The sequence below is a fragment of the Melozone crissalis genome, unplaced genomic scaffold (genome assembly GCF_028551555.1).
Source record: "Melozone crissalis strain CALT ecotype California unplaced genomic scaffold, PUWL_Pcris_2 ptg000023l_1, whole genome shotgun sequence".
In the NCBI taxonomy this organism is placed as follows: Eukaryota; Metazoa; Chordata; class Aves; order Passeriformes; family Passerellidae; genus Melozone; species Melozone crissalis.
This window is the reverse complement of record NW_026535801.1, coordinates 13,664,262-13,687,562: the sequence shown is the minus strand read 5'-3', so window position 1 is coordinate 13,687,562 and position 23,301 is coordinate 13,664,262. Positions and strand designations below refer to the sequence as shown.

The window sequence follows — 23,301 nt, the reverse complement described above, 5'->3', positions numbered from 1 at the left end:
CAGGCTGGGCCCCGCACGGAAGTGAGGTCAGCTCACCTCTGACCCGCGGCGGGCATAAGCGTTCCAGAAGGTTCTGGAATCGCCGGGCCCCGGAACATGAATGGTTCATGCTACAAGCCCTTGGCGCATGCGCACTTGTAGACCTCGGCGCAGCGCGGCAGGCGGGCTGTGGGCGGGCGCGGAGGCCATGCTGGTTCCGGGGCCGGGCGGCCGGAGCCGCACATGGGCCGGCGGCGGCGCGGGGGCGGAGCCGAGGCGGTGAGTGCCGAGCGCCGCCCGCCGCCGCCGCGCCAGACGTGCCCGCGAGTCCGCAGAGCCGCGGTGCTGCTCCCGTGCTGCCGCAGGTGAGCGGGAACGCGGCCGGGCCGCTGGGCCCGCGCCGCTCTGCCCGGCCTGGGGAGGGCGTGGGGAGGGCGTGGGGGCCCTCACCCCTTTGGCCGCGGTTACCGCGCGCTGGGAGCGGCCGGGCCCGAGCGGCGGGAGCGGGGGGCGGCCGTGATGCAGGCGGTGCGCCCGGGTGGCGGGAGCGGGGCCTGCACCTCCCTGCGGGCCGCTGGTGGCGCGGCGGGCCGGGCGGGCGGCGGCGGGGGGCGGGCGGCGCTGACCTTGCTGCGCGTGTCCTGCTGCAGCGCCATGTGCCCGCGGGGCCCTGCTCGGCGCGGGGGCTCCGGCGGGCCCGCGGTGGCGGCCGCGGCCTTGTCTCTCTTCTCTGTGCCCTTGGTGGCCTAGCGGGGTGGGAGCCGTACCCGAGCTCCCCTCGGCACGGCCCCGCTGCTGCAGCCGCGGGCGGGCGGGCGCGGCCCCCGCGCTGAGCACATGGAGCCGCGGGCGCTCCGCCGTGCCCTCGCCGTGTCCTGCCCCGCTCCGGGCGGGAGGCGCTCGGCCGTGCTGCAGGCCGCAGGGAGGAGCTGCTCTGCGCGGCTCTCGGCGGCAGGATCGGGGACACCCGGCCCGGTACTTGCTCAACTGACTGTGTGTCTCCATTTCAACCGGTCGAAAAATTAAAGATTCGTCCTGCCTGCTTTATTTCCTATATCTGTTCCCGCTGTTTTCCCGTAGAAGTAGCTGTGCAAAATCATAATGCCTTTTTTTTATGTTTTTCTCTACGTTTCTTTTAATATTTTAGACATGCTCCGTTTACCTACAGTACTCCGTCAGATAAGACCAGTGTCCAGAGCCCTCGCCCCCCATCTAACACGAGCCTATGCAAAAGATGTGAAGTTCGGAGCAGACGCGAGAGCTCTGATGCTACAAGGAGTAGATCTTTTAGCAGATGCTGTAGCTGTCACCATGGGGCCAAAGGTAATGGAAGACTCGGCCTTTATGTTAGCACAGACCTGGCTGAAAATACTGTAACAGAGCAGTTGTTGGGTTTCTCTCGGTGGAGCTGCACGATTGTATTTGCAGAACTGCAACGCAAAGGGGTTGGGGAATGGACAGGCTCCTGCCAGCAGCTGTAGTCTCATGTCCACCAAAAGCGGGACAGTAGTGCATGTGCTTTTTGTAGTAACAAAGTAAAATTGCTTGGGTTCCTGTGAAAGGTACGTTATATTCGTCTAAACAGTTTGAAGGTTAAGGAGATGCGCATAATGTGTTACCAGCTCAGTTGATAACCTGTAACAGTGCAGTAAATAATGTAACTGTCTGTGTCTTGGGGTTGGTTAATTAGCATGTGGGTGGCTTGGTTGGATTTTTTATGATACTTGTTTTGTTTGTTAATTTTTTTTACGAATTACAATTTTGTATTAATTTATCTTTTAAATATTAACAAGCTTTAAAAAATATCCAAAGTGTAATGTTGAGTTCTCAGTTGGCTGGTGAATATTACCAGCCTAAATGAAATTTCGTGGTAGAGGCATTCATTTGTGTTACCCTGTATTCTGTCCTGTAAGGGAGATCTGGGTCTCTTGGAAAACCAGCTATGGTATTCTGCATAGTCATGCAATGTGCAGTAGGGCTTGAAATGAGATTCCTCTTTTTGAGGAACAGACACTGATTTTCTTGGGGCTTATGTGAATATCTGCTCCCTGTAACAGCATGTGTGTGATAGTTCTTCTGAGGGCTGCTTGGTCTCTGTAACATCATTTCATGTATTTTCTGCACATTTTTAGTGCTCTACCAGCTTCATTCAAAGGCAGAAATGCCATAAAGGTTAAGGAACATTTGTGTCAGGAAACTCTGGCTACTTCCACAAAGGAACAAAGTTTAAGTGTAGTTGGTTAATTTAACTCCTGTTTTTTTGGATCAGGCTGCTTTGTGAATGCTGAAGCACAGTTCTAATCCACTGGCTAAAGGGCAGTTGCTGATGCAACTTCATGCAACCTTAGGGGATTTTTGTTGGTTGTGCTGTGCTTCATGTAAAAATGGAGGGATTACTGCAGTGCCTGAGTCAGCCTCTGGCATTTTTAAGAAACATCAGTATGGTGGGGAAACCTCCTTTGGGCCTTTTTAGGAGCCCAGTTTGCAGTCTCACACAATCTTGTGGTATTGGTTCAGCAAGTTGAACAGAACTGGTTTGTGTGGGGGCTCAGCTTCCCAATACGCCAGACCATTCTAAATGCCTGTGCAGTTACTGGTGGTGTTTGTTCCCTTCTTCAGGAGCACGGGTGTTTTTGCTGAGAACAAGCCCCTTCATGTGATTTGTTATCTGTGGGTTTTGCTGTGCCCCTCTTCTCAGAGCTGCAAACCAAACACTAGGAATAAGACCATATCAAAGTACAAAAGAGAATTAAGCAAACTAGGAGACATTATATGAAAAACGTACTGGTAGCATGCTCCTCCAGGGAGGAGTTTTCTTACTCTTGATTTACCTTTATATTTAGAGGTGCAGGTCAAATAAGATAGGAGTAGGGAATGTATTTTGGCACAACTGTTCCATGGCACAGAGGGAAATTTCCATAAGCCATTCCCCAGGTTCAGCCTGAGGAACTGAAGCAGAACCTTGAGGCTGCTGGGGTGGCTGTGGCTGAGGAGCAGCGAGGCCTCGTGCCTGGCAGGCAGCCAGGGCCGGTTCAGCCACGGAGGCAGCTGTGGGTGGGCTCTGAGCAGGGAGGGCACAGGGCGCCACAGCCCTGCACGGAATCCTTGCCCGGCTCCCCTGGCGCGGGATCCCCCCGGGGCCGGCAGAGCTGGGGCTGGAGCTGGACCTGACACACCGAGGGAGAGACCTGGGCCAGTGCTGAGCTGGGCACTCGCTCTGCCTTCCCTCTCCAGCAGCTCCAGCTCTCAGCACACTACAAGAGTTTCAGGGCAGCAGGAGACCAGAGGTGGCTCCTTCCTTGAGTTTCTGCTGTCTCCAGCTCAGACTGGAGCGTGTTTGTTTGGGGCAGGTATTGGCTGTTGGAGTCACCTGTGAACAAGCAATGGCCTTGTGCAGGATTTGCCTTGTGGTCCCTGTATGGTTCACAGTTGCCCATGTTAGCTGTGTCCATTAGTTACAATACTCCAGCTTTTCAGTTGGATCCTAGTGTGAGCTGAGATGAGGAAAGCTTGGTAACTTGCAGTGTTTGAGAAATTACTGTAACACATGAATACAAATTTGAAGTAGTCTCAGTTGTCTTTGCTAATGACTATTGAGGTTTGCAAGTCTGCTTTTTTTCCTTCAGCACATGCAACAAATTGAGCTTTGTATTATTTCTTTTTCAATCACAAAGAATGTTTATTGTGATCTGATGAAAATTTTGAAAATTTCTTCGAATTGCTATATTTTTAACTTTGGGCTAAAATATTAGCATTGGAGGGAATCTCTTCAGTTTTTTCTCTAAGGTCAGTGTTACTTAATTGCAGACTTCAGCAGTATGGCTGAAGAATGGAGTCATTCTGTGGAACTATAAAGCCTTTGAGCCATTTTTCTGGTTTTGGAGAACCTTGATATTAAAGTGTGTGTTTGAGAAGTCCCAGCTGAACGCCCTGTGTAAGGTGGTCAGCTGTGACTGTTCAAAATTCTCAGTTGAGCTCTTGATGGTAACCTGCTTTGGATTGGCTTGGATTTAAAGTTTGGTTTTTGTCCCCCTAGGGAAGAACAGTTATTATTGAACAAAGCTGGGGAAGTCCCAAAGTGACAAAAGATGGTGTGACAGTAGCAAAGGCAATTGACCTGAAAGACAAATACAAAAACATCGGCGCCAAGTTAGTCCAAGACGTTGCCAACAATACCAACGAGGAGGCAGGAGATGGAACCACTACTGCAACAGTCCTGGCACGAGCCATTGCCAAGGAGGGCTTTGACAAGATCAGCAAAGGAGCCAACCCCGTAGAAATCAGGAGGGGTAACTTCTTCCTGTTTTTAATGTTTGATCACTGTCTTTTGTTTTTCATATCCTAAATTTGACTTGGTTTCTGTTTGAAGAGCCACCATAAAGGGTTATGTGATCTTTAGAGAACACAGTGGACACTGCAGACTCTGAACAGCCGTTAATTTGTCTGATACTTGTACTGGTTTATATGCAGTCAACTTTTTTAGTTTATTGTAAGTGAACTCTAGTTAAAGCCATTTCTGCATTTAATTAATACAATAGCCATGTAAACAAATGTATTAGCAATTTCAATCTTGACAATATTTCGCACCAATTTCAAAAAACCCAGCACTGTATATACAAATGACAGTATGGAACAAGAGCTATTTGGTTTTGAATATGCACACAATGGATTTTTGCAGTGTGGATTTTTGCTAGAAAGCAGATGTGTTCATTGTGGTGGGTGGGTGCTTGCTTTGTGTTTTCTGTGCTTTGTACCTTGCTTTATCCACTCACAAGTGCCCTGTTCATCCTCAGGGGTGATGCTGGCAGTGGATGCCATCACAGCTGAACTGAAGAAGCTGTCAAAACCTGTTACAACTCCAGAAGAAATTGCACAGGTAAGAAAAAACACAATAAAATATAACCCAAATTTAGGCAGCTGTTTCTCAGAAGTTGTTTTGTGAAGTTAGGTTTGATGAAGTTAGGTTGTGTGCATCTTGACACTGGGTACTTTTCTTTATACATCAGAAATAGTCTTAAATTGCACTGCTAGAAGTGAGTTCACAAGTGGGCAGATTTTTTCATCTTCGAGTTTCATTCCAAAGTATGGTCTTAAAACATAAATGTGTGTACTTGGGAAGAATTGATGGGAGCAAAGCTCTGTTGTGAATGGAAGTAATGGCGGGGTACTGAGGGTGTGGTGGATCTGCTGGGTCCAGGTGTGTTGGTGGTCCTGGGTTATTTGTGCCTGTGCCTGGAGGTGGCCTGGGTGTGAGTCCAGGCAGGGAGTCTGGCTCTGCTGCAGCTGCCCAAGGGCCTGAGCCCTCGTGCTGTGAGGGTGCTGCACTCTGCTGCCCTGCCTTGGCAGAAATGTCAGTGTTGCACATGGTTGTTTTGATTTTTCATATAATGAGGAAGCACCTTGCACTGGGAAATGAGATTAAATGTCTTATTCTTTCAGGTTGCCACAATATCAGCAAATGGAGATCAGGAAATTGGCAATATAATCTCTGATGCAATGAAAAAGGTTGGACGAAAGGGTGTGATCACTGTCAAGGTAAGAACTGGCCAAGTGACTGTCTCTGCTCCTGTTAGGGCTGGCTTCTGTCATGTGTGATGCTGCTGCTGCAGCTCCCATTCCATAATTCCCACCATAATTCCTCCCCAGCTCCTTTAGATCAGAGTTTGATCACTGTTCCCTCTTACATTCTTCCTGTTCTGGAGAGAAGCACATGAAACTGATGTGGGGTCCAGAGCCTTTCAATCTATTGTGCATGATATGCTAAAGCTGTACTTGTGCTTTTGCAGCAAACCAGAGATTTTAATGCAGACTTTCTTGCATTTAACAGGATGGAAAAACTCTAAATGATGAACTGGAAATTATTGAGGGTATGAAATTCGACAGAGGCTACATCTCTCCGTATTTTATTAACACAACTAAAGGTGAGTTACAGTAAGTTATGTCAAACACCTCCAGTGGTTTGTGTCAGTCAGAAATAATGGCACCAGTTAAAGGCTTTACAGTCCCTTATGCTGTGCACCACAACAAACAGAGCAGGGGCTTCTTGCCCATCAGAAACTTGAACTTGCCAAAAGCGTGGAGTGTCAGGGTTTCCTTTTCCTTCTCTGCAAAGTGTTCCTGTGAATATCAGGCTGGCCTTGCAACAGCAGAACAATGGAGATTTGAGAGTGGAGTCTTGGAGAAAACAAGTTGTCTTTTTCTTAATGCAGTTGGAAAGTGCAACCATTGCACCAAAGCACCTGCTTAAGTTAAGTTAAAAGAATGCTTGATATGTTTTTGTAATGGAACTGTTCAGATAATGCATGTTGTTTCTGCAGGGCAGAAATGTGAATTCCAGGACGCTTATGTTTTAATCAGTGAAAAGAAAATCTCTAGTGTACAGTCCATAGTTCCTGCTCTTGAAATTGCCAATGCCAACCGTAAACCTTTGGTCATCATTGCTGAAGATGTTGATGGAGAAGCCCTCAGCACTCTAGTCTTGAACAGGTGAGACTTAAAATCCATTTTTTTCTATGGTGTAAGGCTCGTTCTTCTCTTACCTGTGCCAAAGAAACAGCAGCTTTTAACCCCACCGTGCTTTGTATCGACTCAGGCAGAACTCCAGTTGTGTGCTAACTACCTTTTTGAGAAAAACCACCTCAGTTTGTGATGGTCTCTTTGTTTGCTTGACTGCTAGAGCTGCACTGAAATAATTTGGCGTACTAATTAGACTCATTCTCTGAATTTTTGTCTTTAGACTGAAGGTTGGCCTTCAGGTTGTTGCTGTAAAAGCACCAGGTTTTGGCGATAACAGGAAAAACCAACTTAAGGACATGGCGATTGCTACTGGTGGTGCTGTAAGTAATGATGTTTTCAGTGGCTTTTTGCTCCAAGGGGTGTTAATGCTTTTCAAGGAGGAAAATACTGTGCATTTTTAGATCTTTGGCTTGTATTTGCTGGGTTGCAGGCTGTATTCTGTTCTTTCAAAAATGTAACAGTAACTGATGTTCGAAACTTGCTGTGTTTTAAAATGCAGACACTGATAATTGCTGTGTAATGCAGTCCTGGCCAACTATATGTCCTTGTAACTGACTGAGGTCACATGAGATCTCCTTGCAGGATTTAGGTTTTCAAGGGAAAGGAGGAACTCCAAGGCAATTGTTGCCTCCATAAACAATTGCCTGGACTCAGATGTGGCAAATAGAATTATTTTAAATGTTTGGAATTGACTGAATGATTTTTCTTACTACTAAATTTTGCATATAGTTGATGCACTGATTAATGTCCCTTTATGCTGCCCTTTTTTAATATGCACTTCAAAATCGTAACATGATATTGGGACCCAGAGGAGGCTGTTGAAATAAAACTTCATGTTTAAGGTAATGGCAGCACAAAGTAACCAACCAGCAAACTGTTCTTCAGTCAGTGACATGTCAAAATCTGCAACTCCTCAAAATACAAGGAGATGATGGTGACAGGACTGAAGGAAGCACCATGAAACTGTCAGGGGAGGTTTAGGTTGGGTATCAGGAAGAGGCTCTTCACCCAGAGGGTGGAACTGCAGCAGTGTGGTTATTCTGCACCATTAGCCTGCTGTATGTGTTCGTGTACTTGTAGATAAAAATATCTGATGTGTGAGGTACCTGTGGATTGCAGCTTTTCACATAATTTCTTTCAGGTGTTTGGAGAAGAGGGTTTGAACCTAAATGTGGAAGATATTCAGCCTCATGACTTTGGTAAAGTTGGAGAGGTCATTGTGACAAAAGATGACACCATGCTCCTCAAGGGGAAGGGTGAAAAGGGTCAGATTGAAAAACGCATTCAAGAAATAATTGAACAGCTGGAGGTTACCACCAGTGAATATGAAAAAGAGAAACTGAACGAGCGACTCGCCAAGCTCTCTGATGGAGTAGCAGTATTGAAGGTATGAAGAACTTGGTAAAATCATGATGAACTAAAGCTCAGGCTTCTTGATTGCTGAGGTACAGAAGAAGACTTGCAGGTGTAGGAGAGGGTGGGTTGGCTTTCTGGCACTTGTTAGGCATTGGCAGCTTAATCAGGTGGCAGCAGTGCTGTCCCAGCTGGGCTCCTCCTGCAGCCCTTGATGTGTGGCCTGCTGCTGTGCTCGCAGGTGGGCGGAACCAGCGATGTTGAGGTGAACGAGAAGAAGGACAGGGTCACCGACGCCCTGAACGCCACCCGTGCGGCCGTGGAGGAGGGCATCGTCCCAGGGGGTGGCTGTGCCCTGCTGCGCTGCATCCCAGCCTTAGATGCCTTAACTCCAGCCAACGAGGATCAGAAAATTGGTAAGCACATGACTTGGAGATGGGTGTGGAAGTGATACAAGCACGCTTTCCCCTGTCCTGAGGCTTCATCAGGTGGCTTTTAGTGAGTTTTTAGTTACTTGATCTTAGCAACATCACGTTTCTTTGGTGTGCTGGTCTCTGCTTTTGAATGGGAAGGAGCTTTTTCACTGCATTGCTGACTGGACTGTGTAAGACCCAGTAGCAGTATCCCAGCACAGAGTGGCAGTTGTTTAGAGTTGGGAGTTGGCTGTTAAAGTCTTTGCAGACAGACAAAATCTAATGCTTGAGACTGTGAGGCAAATCAAATGGAAAAAGGCTTTGTGTCATGTTGCACATAGAGAGTAATAATACTTCTTACTATTTTTTGTAGAATTAAAACTAAAATGTGCACAAATATCCTGCAGAGATTGCATTTGTTGGCAAGTGTCAAGTAGCAGGGAACTTCTCCTCCTGGAACTGACAAACATAGCTTATGTTCTTGCTCGGAGAGTTTTCTCTTTGTATTGATCTCCAGCACTAGGGCATTCCTTGGCAGTGGGAGTGGTGTTTGTACAAGGAGCTCCAGCTATCTGTTTCTTGCAGGCATTGAAATAATCAAGAGAACACTGAGAATCCCAGCAATGACTATCGCAAAGAATGCCGGTGTTGAAGGATCATTGATAGTTGAAAAAATCCTGCAGAGCCCCTCAGAAGTTGGCTACGATGCAATGCTTGGGGACTTTGTAAATATGGTAGAAAAAGGAATCATAGACCCAACTAAGGTAACCTAAAGCTCTTAATTGTCAGCTTTGCTTCCTCCCACCTCCTGTGATGGTCAGCGGGTTTTAAGTAGTTTCTTGCTTATTTTTAGGTTGTGAGAACTGCTCTGATGGATGCCGCGGGTGTTGCATCTCTCCTATCAACAGCAGAGGCAGTGGTGACTGAAGTTCCTAAAGAAGAAAAGGAGCCAGCAATGGGAGGAATGGGTGGGATGGGCGGAGGAATGGGAGGTGGCATGTTCTAATTCCTGACGTAGGGATGCATCATGAGCTGTGCTGTTGAAGACTGACAGTTCTGACTTCAAAAACTTGAGCTATCAGTGTGAGAGGATGGATAGTGACTGAAGTGAGGCTGGTGTTGAAAAGAATCACTGTAACCATCAGTTACCGGATTTCATTTAACACACGTGTAATTGTTTACAGTCATTGTCCATGCCTACAGATAATTTATTTTGTATTTTTTGAATAAAGACATTTGTACATTCCTGATAACTGGGTTGCAAGATCCATCTACCAAGGTCCTGATTTGAACTTAATTAAGGCACTTGATATTCTATTTCAGAATTTCTTGGTGCTTGCCAGTACTAGAAAGAACTTGGAAGCCACTGTGCGTGAGACTAGACAATTGTGTACAAAGTAGGCAAATAGAGTTATGTGACCTTTATGTAATAAACTGCTCAAAAGTTACAAAATGTATCACCTTCTTCATCTGCACACCAAGCCATAGTTATGGGAGAGCCTGGACAGCCTGCTGTTGCTTCTAAGATGTAGTAGAAATTGACACTTATGCTTGAAAAAATGACAGGGCATTTCACTCCGAGAAACATTCCTTTGTCTAGAATGTTTCTCAGAAATGCAAGTGCTTTAATTTTGGTAAGAAATATCTAAGCTGAACTGCACTACAGTTCTTTGAAATATTAAACAATGCTCTGAAAACAAGGCACGTGCACTGACTTTATTTTGCCCTGTCTATCTGGTTGTTTCACGTGCTGGAACAGGCCCAGTGCACATTTCACAGTCCCAGGGGAAGAGAAGTGCCCTGAGGTATCAAACAGGTGAGTCTTTGCTAAGAAAGGGTTCTGGGGTTTTTAGATCCTTCCTTTGCTCAGGTGTAATATGTGATTACCTCCTCACCTTGAGCCTTCCATTCTTACCTTCCTCCTTTCTAGTAAGGGGTGCAGGATTTAGTGATTTTGCACTAGAAATGTTGCTTTGCCTCTTTGTGTTCTTTGCCCTGGCACCACCACTAACAATGTGCAGTCTTTTCTGCTTTCCAGCCTGCAGAACAATGGTGTTTCCAAACTTGTGTATGTTTATACCTGATTACCTCAATCAAAACTGCTTTACAACTTCTCAGTTCTGTACAAATGACCTTCATCCACCTGTTGCTTTCCTCAGCTTCCTGCCCTTAATAAGAACTATCCTTCCACAGATGGGATGTGTGACGTTCTAATTTTAAGTAAAATTATCTGAAACTCTTTCAGGGGTGTCTGTATTTTGAAACATACCTTTCTATGTTATTTAATATGCTGTTCTTCATTAACCATATGGATTACATGTGCTGCAGAGAAAGGACCAGCTTCAGCACCTGGCCTGAAGCTTCATCTAATATCAGTAAGAAAATTTGGTAATGCAAGGCAGCATAAAGTAAGGATTTAGAATCTGTTCAAACCTATTCCCTTGGTTTTTTCAGAGACTGGGAAGAGAACATTCAGGAGTAGAAGTACTGAACATGTATGTAATCAGGATGATGTTATCACAGTGGGAGTATGGTACTGAAAAACCTCAAAGAATGAAGGTTTAGTGCTTTCTTACATGATGTATGATGACAGCTGGCCTGGGCTGTTCTTGTCTGCAAGGAAGCACAGGGCCTCCTGTTACCTGGTTCCAGGAGGACAGCACAGGTACCTGGTTCTCAGAGGTAAACCTTGCTTTGAAGTGTTCTGTTTGCATCAGGTGAGATGGAGGTAACCAAAGTGCAGCGTGTACCAGGGAAGGAGCGGGAGCAACTTCACCTTGCCAACTGTACTACAAACTCCAGAAGACAGGTGCACTGGGCACCACTGGCTGTAGCTGAGACTGCTGCACTCAGACTACAGTGCTCCTTATGCATTTCATCCCTGAAAACAAGGGCAGTTAGAAAGCAGTTGCTGGTCACTCTAGGGCCAATGGGAGAGCCCTGACTTACCTCTGCCACTCATTTGAATTCAAAGCACCACTCCTCAGTGGCTGCCAAGCTGTGCCATTCTCTGGGAAGCCAGTGTGTTAGTTGTCTCTGCTTGGGCAGAGCTGGCCGAGTTGATGCTCTGAAGTTACATTCCCAGCAAGCTGAGTTAATAAGTTACAGCACTGAAAAACGGCAGGAGCTTGGCTAGGGCAGAGCTGGGGCTGTGATTCCAGGAGCCCTTGGCTAGGGCAGAGCTGGGGCTGTGATTCCAGGAGCCGTTTGGCGTTAACGGCAGCAGAGATAGCCTGGGTTACAGCAGCTGCCAGGTGCCTGGTACTGATAAGGCTTTAAGCTGCACTTGATTGCAGCTTTTGAACATTCTATGTCTGTCTGAGCAGGTGTGCTGGGCACAGGGTAAGATCACACCCAAGCTCAGATAAGAAATGAATGCCCCAAAGGAGGAGCAGGGCACTTTGTACAAGTGAAGTGTACAGACAAGTTTATAGCTGGGGTTGTTACAGTTTCCCTTTACGTCTGATGAACTTCATGCAGCATCAGCTCCTGAGGAATGCTGGTTTCTGGGCCGTGGAGTTTGGATGCTCTTCTTTCAAAGGCAGCAACCATCTGCTTTACAACTTCATCAAAAAATAGTGTAGCAAGTTTTGAGTGTAGAAGTGAACGAAATTCAAAAGAAATCTGTTTAAGAAAATAAAGATAATTATTTTTCTTATATATACTGTTGTAAAATGCTGTTACAAATAGACAACTCTAATAGAGAATTTCCAGTGAAGGCTGCAGGTAAGTTGTAGAACAGTTAAAACTGGGGAATAGGTGAATGTGGCTGAGAAGGAAACCCTTGTTCCTTGGTCTAAGGACTGTACTTCTGGGCTTTTCCATTAAAAGAATCCTCTCATCCAGTTCTCTGAAGTAGTCATTTATATTTACCTAAAATGTCTTTTCTTTTATAAATGGTTCATTACAAAAGAGGTTTGGGGTAATGAAAAACTACTGACAAACAATAACTTATTTTGTGCACAGAATTCACTTGAGGGACAAAAGCTGTCTGAAGAAAGTCCTGTGTGGCAAGACAACAGACTAACAGGTAAGCTGGAGCATGCCCAAGAAACTTAAAAGCAACTTGAAATAGTTACCTGTTAAATGCCAGTATTTTAAATCAGTCTTTCCTTTTGGTGGCAGTAGTTCTGGTAGGTTCAAACAAGCAGTTTAATGACTAAAATTACAGATTTGTTTGTGTGTCATAGCTCCCACTCCTGACCTGACACCAGCAGTCAGTGAAATGGATTGGGAGTTAGTTAATTTTTGTTATTCCTGAAATGTCAGATTTAATGCCACAAGGAGCAAATACAGCTTCTCCCCAACTCCTTATGGGCAATGCATATAACTGCAAAGCAGTAGCACAGAAGTAATTAAACAGCTTGGCCCATAAGCCAAGTGTAGCTTCATTTACATTTGTTTGACCTCAAGCATCAATAAAATTAACGTGCCTCTTGCAAGTCTGAGAGCTGTCATTGAGGGCATGCAGAGTTCTGCACAGTGGGGATGTGGAGTCTGGCATTGTGTTCAGCAATTATGTCAATCTTAAGGAATGGATACATTAATGAAGTTTGCAGGTGGTAAAAAGGGTGGTGTGCTTCAGTCTATGAACCAAATCATTTCAGAGCTGAAACCAAAGTAGGAAAAGTTCCCTGCTGTATGTGGATGTCTCCTGGAATCAGGCTGGCAAAACAGGATTCAGCAGCTTGTGGGAACCAGCATAGCTCAAAACTCAAATAACGTTTTCTAAAGCAAATAAGCATTCTTGAAGTTTTCTCTGGAATATCTGTAATTGCAGGGCCTGTTTTGAGGAGTTTGTTTGGAAATGTTTATCATCCCTGCCTGCACGTGCCCAGAGGCAAGGAGCAGCAGGGCAGGCACTGGCAGAGGTTCAGCTCAGCCAACTGCACTGCCTTCCTTTGCTGCCTCCAAACAGGGTAAGCAGTAAGATGTGTTGAGAGTGTTCCCCCAAGAAAATGAAAATGTCCATGTCCAGTTCTGTTTTTCTTCCATTTAACTGAAGTTCTTGACCTGAAATGTCAAAATGTGGCTTTGGTTTGTGGAGGTGTGGTACTGTTTTCTCACAGAGCCTGTATGTAGATTGTAGGCTTTAAATAGCTGTTTAATTAAAGTTTTTTAACTGATTTATGGCTTGGGTTAAAAGATAGCTTATATGTGTTAGTAGAAAGAACTGACACTTCTTTGCCTAAAGAAATACAAATAACATGAGCACATAACATGCAAACCATTAAAAATTGTGGTTCTTTGAGCACCTGTAGATTAATTTTTACTGTTGAACTGCATGAACTGCAATACAGTAATAAGCTGAAAGTTAATAACCCAAGGAGGTTAATGTGCTAGTTTAAAAATATTCCAAAAGCTTTTTCTTATTCACTGAAGATAATTTTCAAAGCAGGGTATTCCAGCAGATGGCAGCAGGATTAGCCCAGCTCTGTGTACTTTAGCAGCCTGTTCCAGCCAGCTCAATGCTTTGTTACACACTTTGTTATAAAATGCAAGAAAAAATGTGATGGCAGACAAACCAGAGAACATGGAAAAGCAGTAACTGGAATGGAAACAGCTTTTCTGGGAGTGAAATCAGGCTAAATCAGGTACTGGATTTAAAGAGCAATGCTTTTGGGCTGCAGTGATATCCCATCACAGATTAGAGACAGCAAAAATCTATTACACTGTGTTAGAGAAGGAAGGAGTAGGGCTTAAAATACGTGAAAGAGTAAAACTGAAAGACAGGAAATTAAACTGACCACACTGCAGCCCAAACAGGACAGATGGCAGGACAATGACTTTCTGGTACCATTTAGGTTGCAGAGTGATTAAATAATATAGCAAAGTATATCTAGCATTTCTCCTGCACTGGACTGTGTAAAAACTTCAATGTGTTTAGAACTGCAGGGTGAGAGGTGCCTGTCCCAGACTGTTTCAGGACACAGGGACACCTCACAGAAGGCTGCTGCTTCTGAACAACACTGAAGTGGTTTCCAACAGTAAAGTTTGCAAAATATTTTTGGACAGAACTGACTAAAGCCAACTTGTTTTCTGTGTCTAAGTGTTTAAAGAAGTAGTAGAGGCATTTTAAAAAGTGCCCAGAGTTGAAGATAAGTGTTTCTATGTGCTGCTCCTAGCATGTGGCACTTTAATTACCATACTTACTGAAAAATCCAATGTACATGTCCTTGGATAGCCAGGGATACCAGGGCTCAAACGCCACACTGTTTCCAAGTGATTAAAGAGTTTCCCATCTGTGCATGATGCCTAAAATAAAGGTTTGAAAATCAAGCTACAATTAGGCTTTTACAAATGTGACAAACAGGTATTACTGAAGCTTGTGTTTACATTTTGTTAAATAGTGATGGTTGTGGCATAGTTAAACCTGTTCTTACAGCACAGCCAGCATGAAATCCAATATGCAAAGATGGCAGTTATGGCAAAGTAACTGAGGTCCTTCCAAGGCAGAGGAAAATGCTGTGTCTGAGTGTCATAACACAGATCTGTGGCATGATGCACAGAACATCCAAATACATAAACTCAACTAGTTTGGAATTTGTAGAGAAAATTTCTGTAACTTTTTTTTGGGTAATTTTTGTACAAGTTCCCATTGTTAGCCCAAGGAGCTCTGCTCCAAGAGACTGCCCCCAGGGAATAGGTGTTGTTTGGCTTGGAGACTGTGCTGAGGTGACTCATCTCAGAATAATCACCAGCACAAAAACACCGACATTGCTCTTTCCAGGAATGAGATAATGCATGGCCTTGCTACTTCTATATCAGAAAGGGAAGGAGTAGAGGGAAGATTAGATACAATGAGCTGGGCCTGCTGTTCCCTACTGCTATCAAAACAGCAGGAAAAATGGGAAAAGTGCCACTGTGTTCCCCTTTCTCCCAGTCCTAAAGTAGCAAACTCACTCCATGCTTTCCCCCTCAGCAAAACTGCTGTTACCAATCTGATTTTTCCATTGTTTAAGCCCTAAAAAGGGGAAAACCTTAAGCAACAAACCCATTCCCATCTTGTGCCTGAGCAGCACACAAGGTTCCTTTGCCTGGAGTTATTTGAGAGGACAGTGAAATGGTCCAAGCACACAATCACTTCCCTCGAAATGTTCCTGCACTTCTGTGGACATCATGTAAACCTCTAGGAAAAGTAATTGCAGCAGAGAAAAGGCTAATGAGCCTCAGGGGAGGCAATCTGAAGAAATGGCTTTCCTCACCACTTTTGTGAGTCTTTTTTCTGAGACAAGAATTCTACTTTTGAGTGAATTAAGAGGGAAAAAGAGTTGGTAAGCCAATCTGATAGCTGTGTGAAAGAAAAAAGCCTGTCTTCTCAGGAAACTGTAGAAAAGGAAAGCTCTCAGCATGTAAGTCACAGATTTTCCATTATAGCTGCTCAACTTTTTTTAATAGGGAATTTTTCTTTTCTTTCCAGAATCAGTAAGGATACTGAATAAAGGCATTTTGCATATTCCTTTTTCCAATTTACATATCCCCTGTACTTCAGAAACTCATTTTCTGTTAAGTGTCTCTTATTAGGAAGCCTAGAAAAGAATAGTGAAATAGAATTTTCAAACAATTATCTTGAACAGCAATCAAATGCTATAATTTCCACTAGTTATTCCAAACCAATCAGGCTCTGCCAAGGGAGAGGCAGTTTTGCTAGAAGGAATCTGTTCTGAGCCATTCTTTACCAAAACAGATTTGAACATATAAGACAAACCAATAGAACATCCAGGCATCATTTAAAATATTTTACTTGACACTTCTCTACTTTTTTCTTAATTATTGCTCATAAAAAGCTGAAAGGAAAAATAGAACTGCTTCTCTTGGGAAAATTTATTTTAAAAAAATTGACTTTAAATCCACATTTCCTTCTTCTCATCACTATATTGAATAACCATCTCTTCAGCACATTGTACTGAAGCTTAGCTTTTTTTTAGACTTTTCATATTAACTAGTTAAAACTGTGAGAAGAAAAGTAATGACAGATAAGTCATTATTATTCATTAAGGCATCAGAAGCTAGAGTTGTCTGACAACTTTTAACTGAGTACTTATTTTGCATTCAGAGATGCTTGGACAAAATAAATTTAAAAAAAAAAAAACCAAGCAAAAATGTTAATATCTTCATTTAATGGCTGCCAGCTTTGCCAATAAAGACACATTAAAGAGTGATTTGCTCTCCTCCCTCATGTGGCAGGTTGTTTTAAAACACATTCAAATTCTCCCCAGTTTATCTAAAGTCTTTAAAGAAAAGCAACACAAGTGTTGAGCCACACAAAGAACTTCCAGGATCGATTTTGTTTTGAAGCAAGATGCTCCTGGAATGTTCAAATTCCAACACACAAAAGTTAAGGAAAATTATGGTTAGGAGAAAAGAAAAATGCAATTACCTTAACTAAATGTGGTTTCACTAGGGTTACAATGGATGTGTATCTCTCTACTACAGGAGGGAATCCTATTTCTAGCTCTGCTTTGCAGTACCCAGAGCGCCTCGAGAGTATGTCGGACTTTTTACACCAAGGAACAAAGAGTTTGTAATTCTCCACAACAGCAACAACTTCATACATCTCCTGCATGGAATACCTGGAAATGGACACAAGAACATTACAGTTGCAAGGTATTTAAACTTCAAATTACTATTAAAAATCAAGGATGGTTTATGTGGCATAGCCAGTTGAAAGGGGGACATAGTCACTACCACTGGTTTTGGAAATTGAAAATGCAGCTTTGCTAATTAAGAGGAAAGCACAGTAATACACTGGTAATTGTTTTTTGCATAAAGAAGCAAAATATCACACACCATCCAGCAGTAGCTTTAGTGAATAATGAACCTAGTGCTTGCTAGGTTCCTTAATTGAGCCCAAATAAAACAGCTTAATTAAAAAAACAGATGCAATGGGAAAACCTTCCAGCATCACAGAATGGCTGACATTGGAAGGGACCTCTGGACCTCATTTGTCCAACACCCCTGCTCAGGCAGGATATTGAAATCAGATGAAACACTATTAGGGCAACATTTTAGCTGATTCTGCTGTAACATGGCAAAGTATTACATAGCTGTGGGTTTTAGTTTTTCATTCTGACTCTGAAACAGAGGGGATTAAGCATGTGCCTAATTTCCTTTAAAATGAAGCATATGTTCAACAGCACTTAGCAGTGAGCACTATGGACAAAGGCCCTCTTTGAGTGACTAGGCAAGATCTGTTGCAGTTCAAGAACTATCAAAAAAAGGATTGTTAAGTATAGTAAAAAAAAAGCTAATAAACAGTTCATACTGTTGTGGACCAGAGACTGGGAAAATCCCAGTATCATTGCATAAACTGGGATTTTCCCACTAGCTCTAAGGCAAACAAGGTTTCAAAATCTTTGTCTGTGTGAAGTTTGTTCATCACAGAACTAATTACTTTTCTTCTTTTAAAGAAATAAGAAAATCTTGAGAAGTATAATACAATGTAAGTACAAGCATTAGCATGTGTTTGGGAGAGAATGGAACAGGGTTTTAACACCTGTTGAGTTATTCACATTTTACTAGATGTGAATAATAAGTGTAATACACTAAATTCTTAGTGTATTACTCCATTTCAAGGTTGGCTTTGTTTTGTCATGGAATGGAACAGTTATTTCTGCTCTTTCTTGCTATGGGCCAAGGGCTTTGGGTTCCTACATTTTTAATATTATCTTTCAGGCTGGTAAACCTAATCTCTACAAATTCTGAAAGTCAAAACTCCTTTCTATGCTCCAGAGTCTTACATGTGACTTCAGGTATACCCAGTCTTTTGAACTACTAGTGTTTTGGATTAATTACAGCAAACACAAAATCAATAAGCATTTAAAGCATCTTTCCACAGTCTTATACCAACCCTATAATTCTTCTCTCAGAATATTCTTTTCTTTTATTTATTAGTGGTGCAGCAACATTGAAGAAGTTCCTTGAAAAAGTATGGCTCATTACAGGAGAAGTTCTGGTCATCAGAATACCACAAGAAGCCAAGTGCCTGCAAGAGGGAAAATGCTTTTAGATGTGTTTCATATCAGCAAAATAAACAACAATGCATTCAGGTAAGACAAACCATCTCTTGTATAACATTATAGAAAATGTCAGCCAGATGGAAAAACAAAGGCTTGTAACAATATAAACTGTCACACACACAAGGGCCACCCTTTTTTTTTCTCCCTAAGAGGAGCTAAAAATAGCCCCCAGTGATGCCAGCAGTAACTGGCAGAGTGCAGGACAAAGGGCCCCATTAACCACTGGCAGCTTGAGTTCATGCCCAAGTCTCACATGCACTTAGCCTGCAGAAGAGGATTTCTAAATAGCAAAAACGAGGCACAGTTTGCAATGCTTTACCCTTTTGGAATACACTAATTAGAGAAGGGTTCACTTGGAAACAGAAAGCTGAACTCTGCCACCCTTCTCTTAAAAGGACAATTTCATTTGAAAGTCTTTCAGAAGGTGCTTTGTTTACCCAGCTTTCAACACTTCCTTCAGAAAATATCACTAGAACCTTGGATGCAGTGTTTTCATAAGTAAAACTCAACAAATTACCTTTAAAAGTACTAGTAACTCCAAGATTGCACCTCAGTGTTCTCTGTGAACATCTACACTAAAAATCTAACAAATATTCACTGTGTGTAACAGTTCTGCTAAATCACTGATGTTCCTCAGATCAGGTCAGTCAAGATGCAAAATGCTGCCTGAGGAGCTCTGAATTTTGGCACCAGGAAAGTAAAAATGCCACTATTTGCCCACAATGACTCTACAAACATAAGCTAACAAGTAACTCAGGTCTTTTACTGATCTTCCTCTAACTATATAATCAGGACCATACTTCTGATTCACGTGGTTAAAAATGGAGCCAACCTCTTTTACTCAGAACTAGGCTTCCTTGGCATTTGGTTGGTTGCTTTGTTGTTTTTTTAGACACAATGAACAGGTAGATGCCCTTTTTCTTTTTTTTTTTTTTTACCAAGCGCCAAATTAATCAGCGAATTAGTTACCAATTTTGAATGACATTTCATTAAAATTAGCAATATGTTCTTTAAAATCAGCCTAATTTAGAATTCTAATGAAATACAGTAGTTACCCTTGACTGAGCACATCAGCTTACATGGTCACTGTATTAGGAGTCAGGTAAATAACAAACTGGCAGAGTTTAGAGGAAAATAATCATTATTAGCAGCTGGTTAGAAACAATCTACAAACTTTTTAAAAACCAACTCTGCAACTGGGATATGAAGCATGATGCCTGAAAATACACTGTAATCACTGCAGTTGAAAAGAAACTAAAATGGGACAGAAGTATTGCATCAAAATGAAGAGAGGATAGGTCCACTTTAAAAGCCTTTAGACTCTGCAAATGTTGGTAACAGTATCTCAAGGGATGTGGACAAAGTCTGTTTTTTCCAGACAGACCATACAAGACTGTTAAGGAAAAGCTTTGGCAGGAATGCTGGAAGAGTGCCAGTAATATTGTAGCTGCCTCAACCAGATTCACAAAGGTGTTCAAATGTGTGGAGCAGACCTCATTCTGCACAGCTGATTTCAATTCCATTATCTGGGATATGTACAGGACACAGTCCAAACCAGTCACCAGGGTTTGTCTCTTGGTTTGTTTTTTACTGTACTGCCGTGCCAGTCTGTTGTTTCATCCAGTTTTATCTGAACTTGTTTCAGCCACAGGGTTGAAAAACAATCCCTCCAAATAATCTCTCAGCTGCTGAAAGACTGTGTCCTTGCCACTCGAGGAAGGCAAGGTTAAGAGGCTGTAATGCTAACAAGTATGGTGAGAGTCTGTCCCTCTCCCAGTTTTATCTGAAGAACAGATGCTGTGAGAATGTGCTGGGCTGGCTCCCAGCTCAGGGAAGCAGATCTCTAAGAAATCCCTTGATTTCCATGGACTGTCACGTGTTTTTGTGAACCTGACCTGGGCCAGTGAAGAAAAGCCAAGCCCATTCTAGAATTCAGACACACCTGCCACCTCTGTATTTGTCTCCTGCCAGTGACAGAAGCATCTCCACTCACTCCTGCCACTCGCTGCTTCCTCCCTGAGCACCTGAGGAGCGACCACAGCACCACCCAACTCCCATGGCCTGAAAAGGAAGCATTTCTGGAGTATGACATGCACATGTAAGCGATCCATATTCTGTGATTTTTTTAAATTTTATTTTTTTAGTAACTACACAGTTTTCTAAGCCTGGGTAAATGTATTTACAGTACCCCAGCTGATACTTTGATCAGGTTAGCAATATCTGACTTTATGGTCTGTGAGGCACAAGTTGATCCCATTCAAATTCTTTGCCAACAGCTGCTTGTATCCCAAAAAATGAGTGTACCAGCAAGTGTCCTCACTAGCATCTCAGTCTGAATAAGCACATGAGACTAATTTCCCACCTGAGCCCTTGAAGCCTGCTAGTGAGCACAGTGAGGTCCTGCCGAGCTGGCAGCAGGTACAGAGTGCATTCCGGGGACAACTGCAGCACTGAGGCGTCCCCAGCTCCAGGGCTTCAGTAGCACAGCACTGGCTTTGATCCAGCTTGTGCTTGCTTAAAGCCAGCTGCCAAGATCCCTGCAGCTTCCACTAGAAACATTTTTAAACTGAATTTGCAAGCAGTTCCTTAATGGGTTTCCTTATACCAAACACCATCCCAGCAATTGATTTTGCCCTGGCGACTCTAATAAATTACTCTTTAAAACAGCAATTTTGTTGGCTAGGACTGAACGAATTTAATATTGCAGACACAACACTACGATTATACCAAAAGAATATACAGTAAAAAATGTGGTCGTGTTACATTTTACCACTGCACAGTTAACAGTTCTGTCAAATGGCTGCATGAAATTTGACATCATGACCCAATCTCTGTTTCACTTTTTGACAGTTTTTATGAAGATGACAGAGTTGGATAAAGAAACACAGCAGCACTGCCACGGTGAGACTCCATCCCTCTCCCAATCCCTCTCACAGCAGCACTGCCGTAACTGTGCTAACAGGTGAACCTTTTACACTACGATTTTCAAATCGCACTCTTTCATCTGCTTGCTTTTTTTTTCTTTCAGATGAAAGGTTAACTCTTCACCAAAGCATATTGTTTTTCTCAAGCTGTTGCAGCCAGCCTTACACATGCTCAGGTGACAAGAAACTTGTTGCATTATCTGAAGCGGAAAACATCCGGGCGCTCCCTCAGTTTTGGACGGATTGCTCCCAACTCTGCCGCTGTCTCGGGCAAACAGGAGGCGAGTTTCTAACCGCACGCGGTCCCTCTCAGTCACGCCCGCGGTATCCGCGCCTCGCCCCGCGTACCTGGCGGCGGCCGCCGTGGCCATCGCCCTGCCGAGCGCCGCGCCGCTCCGCGCCATCCCGCCCGCGCTGCTGCGGCCGCTGTGCCCCGCCGGGCGCGGGGCCGCCCGCCCTGCCTGCGGGGGCGCGGTCACGGGACAGCGCGCGCGCCCGCGGCGCCCCGCCTGATTGGCCCGGCGGCGCGCGAGCCCCGCGCGCGGCCATAATTGGGCTGGAGCGCGGGGGGCGCCCCCGGCGAGCGGCGGGAGCGGCTCCGTCCCCGTGTCCGTCCCCGTGTCCCGCCCCGTGTCCCATCCCCCGCAGAGCGCCTGACCCGGGCGGGTCTGCGGGAGGGGTCGCTGGTGCCCGTCTCGCCTCTGCTCGGTGCGTGCGCAGGGTTACAGTCAGCAGCAGCTTCACAGCAGGGCCACAGACCTGTCGGTAATCACAGAGCACCGTCTGACCACAACTTGGGCCAAAGAAATCAACTAGTTAATCGACTAATTAGCGCTTTCTCGTAATTAACCTTTCAAATACAGCCTCTCTCAAGAAGAGCGTGTGTTACAATTACTCTGCGATTGGAGACCTGCTGTTTAAATCCAACTCATCACACCTTTCATATTTTGTGTAATATCCGTTTATGTGTTACACATAAATTGTTAAAAGGTAAGACTGCAAAATCTATTTCCATAAAATAGTTTGGGTTAACTTTTTAAAATTTAGTACCAGGTATAGTCTTGACTGGGAATCTTGAACTAAGACTGGTATTTTCACGTCCTGAACTTGACTTGTGTCTGGACTGCATGCACTAGAAAACCAGCCTGGATATATTGTCAGCAATGTCCCTCCAACTACGGGAGGAATCCGTTCCCTCCCATTTACAATGTAAATGAAGCAATGTTAGTTCAAGCTGTTGGATGCTGAATGCATTAAGAAGTGAGAAGATTTCTGGACAAAAATAACAGTTCAATTATATAAAATTACTACAACATCCTCTTCAGAAAATTGATCCTTTTAATTATCCCAGCCTCCTTGCCATAAGCAAAACCAGTCATCATTAAATAAGCACACCACCAATTTGGATGACAGACTCAATGGAGCAGCTTTTACTTCACCACCTCAGGGTATGGAGTTTTTCAGATAAGCTGTCCTGCAGCATGTCTCATTAACTTGATGAGAAACAGAAATCAGTAAAATCCCATGACCTCCAGTGCAGGTGTAGAACAAACTGCAAAGCCAGAAATGCAAACACAGCCCCAGTCCTGTGCTGTCCTCCCCTCCTCTAGCCCTTGTTACTGACCTCATCTGTGTGTTGTGCAACTTCCACGAGTGCTGCTGGTATTGCTGGGTTCTGTGTCTGTCGTTCTAGCTTGCTCAGTGCATCAGGAATTACCTCTTACAAAGACTGATGTCATTCAGTGTTAGAATATTTGAAGAGCATTGAGAAGTTCAAGGTGATGGATTCCAAAGGCACTTAAAAGGGTTTTGCCTTTTTTGTTCTCTCTTGGTAGGCTCAGGATTTAAGTTCTTAAACCTTGCTTGATACCTGGTGCTGGAAGAGAGAGCTGCATTTACTAACTCTGACAGGAAGAGTGGCCCAAATTAATCCTTAACACCAGAGGGATGCAAGACATTTCTGATACACCAGAAAGAGATGGACTGTAGAAACACACAGGTTGTTTTTTTCTAAATGTTATTTTTTATAACACTACCATCATTAGAAGGTTAGGTTTAAATTCTGATTATGAGGTTTATACTATTAAAAACAATAAT

General features: G+C 43.9%; 2 protein-coding genes across 2 annotated transcripts; one reads left to right on the top strand and one right to left on the bottom strand.

Moving 5' to 3' along the window:
* Window positions 1–250: 250 nt before the first annotated feature.
* Window positions 251–10,502, top strand: HSPD1 (heat shock protein family D (Hsp60) member 1). Its single transcript, XM_054278124.1, has 12 exons — window positions 251–344; window positions 1,127–1,302; window positions 4,016–4,268; window positions 4,773–4,855; window positions 5,419–5,514; window positions 5,807–5,900; window positions 6,297–6,465; window positions 6,716–6,815; window positions 7,637–7,882; window positions 8,090–8,264; window positions 8,847–9,025; window positions 9,115–10,502. Exons 2-12 carry the CDS (start codon window positions 1,129–1,131, stop codon window positions 9,265–9,267), a joined length of 1,722 nt encoding a protein of 573 aa, XP_054134099.1. The 5' UTR covers window positions 251–344; window positions 1,127–1,128; the 3' UTR covers window positions 9,268–10,502.
* Window positions 10,503–11,436: 934 nt separating this feature from the next.
* Window positions 11,437–21,608, bottom strand: COQ10B (coenzyme Q10B). The gene is made up of 5 exons (XM_054278125.1): window positions 21,553–21,608; window positions 18,112–18,246; window positions 16,642–16,834; window positions 14,415–14,516; window positions 11,437–11,885 (listed from the first exon to the last, which is right to left on the bottom strand). The coding sequence occupies exons 1-5, from the start codon at window positions 21,606–21,608 to the stop codon at window positions 11,718–11,720; spliced, it is 654 nt and encodes a 217-aa protein (XP_054134100.1). The 3' UTR covers window positions 11,437–11,717.
* Between the last annotated feature and the right edge of the window lie 1,693 nt (window positions 21,609–23,301).

Bases quoted from the DNA above. Each gene is read 5' to 3' on its own strand.
- COQ10B (XM_054278125.1), bottom strand. From the start codon at position 21,608: ATGGCGCGGAGCGGCGCGGCGCTCGGCAGGGCGATGGCCACGGCGGCC. The intron at 16,835-18,111 runs GTTGGTATAAGA...GTCCATTTCCAG, and splicing joins TCTGAGAGAAGAATTATAGG to GTATTCCATGCAGGAGATGT. The intron at 14,517-16,641 runs GTAATTGCATTT...CCTTTATTTTAG, and splicing joins TGAAACCACATTTAGTTAAG to GCATCATGCACAGATGGGAA.
- HSPD1 (XM_054278124.1), top strand. From the start codon at position 1,129: ATGCTCCGTTTACCTACAGTACTCCGTCAGATAAGACCAGTGTCCAGA. The intron at 4,856-5,418 runs GTAAGAAAAAAC...TTATTCTTTCAG, and splicing joins CTCCAGAAGAAATTGCACAG to GTTGCCACAATATCAGCAAA. The intron at 6,816-7,636 runs GTAAGTAATGAT...AATTTCTTTCAG, and splicing joins CGATTGCTACTGGTGGTGCT to GTGTTTGGAGAAGAGGGTTT.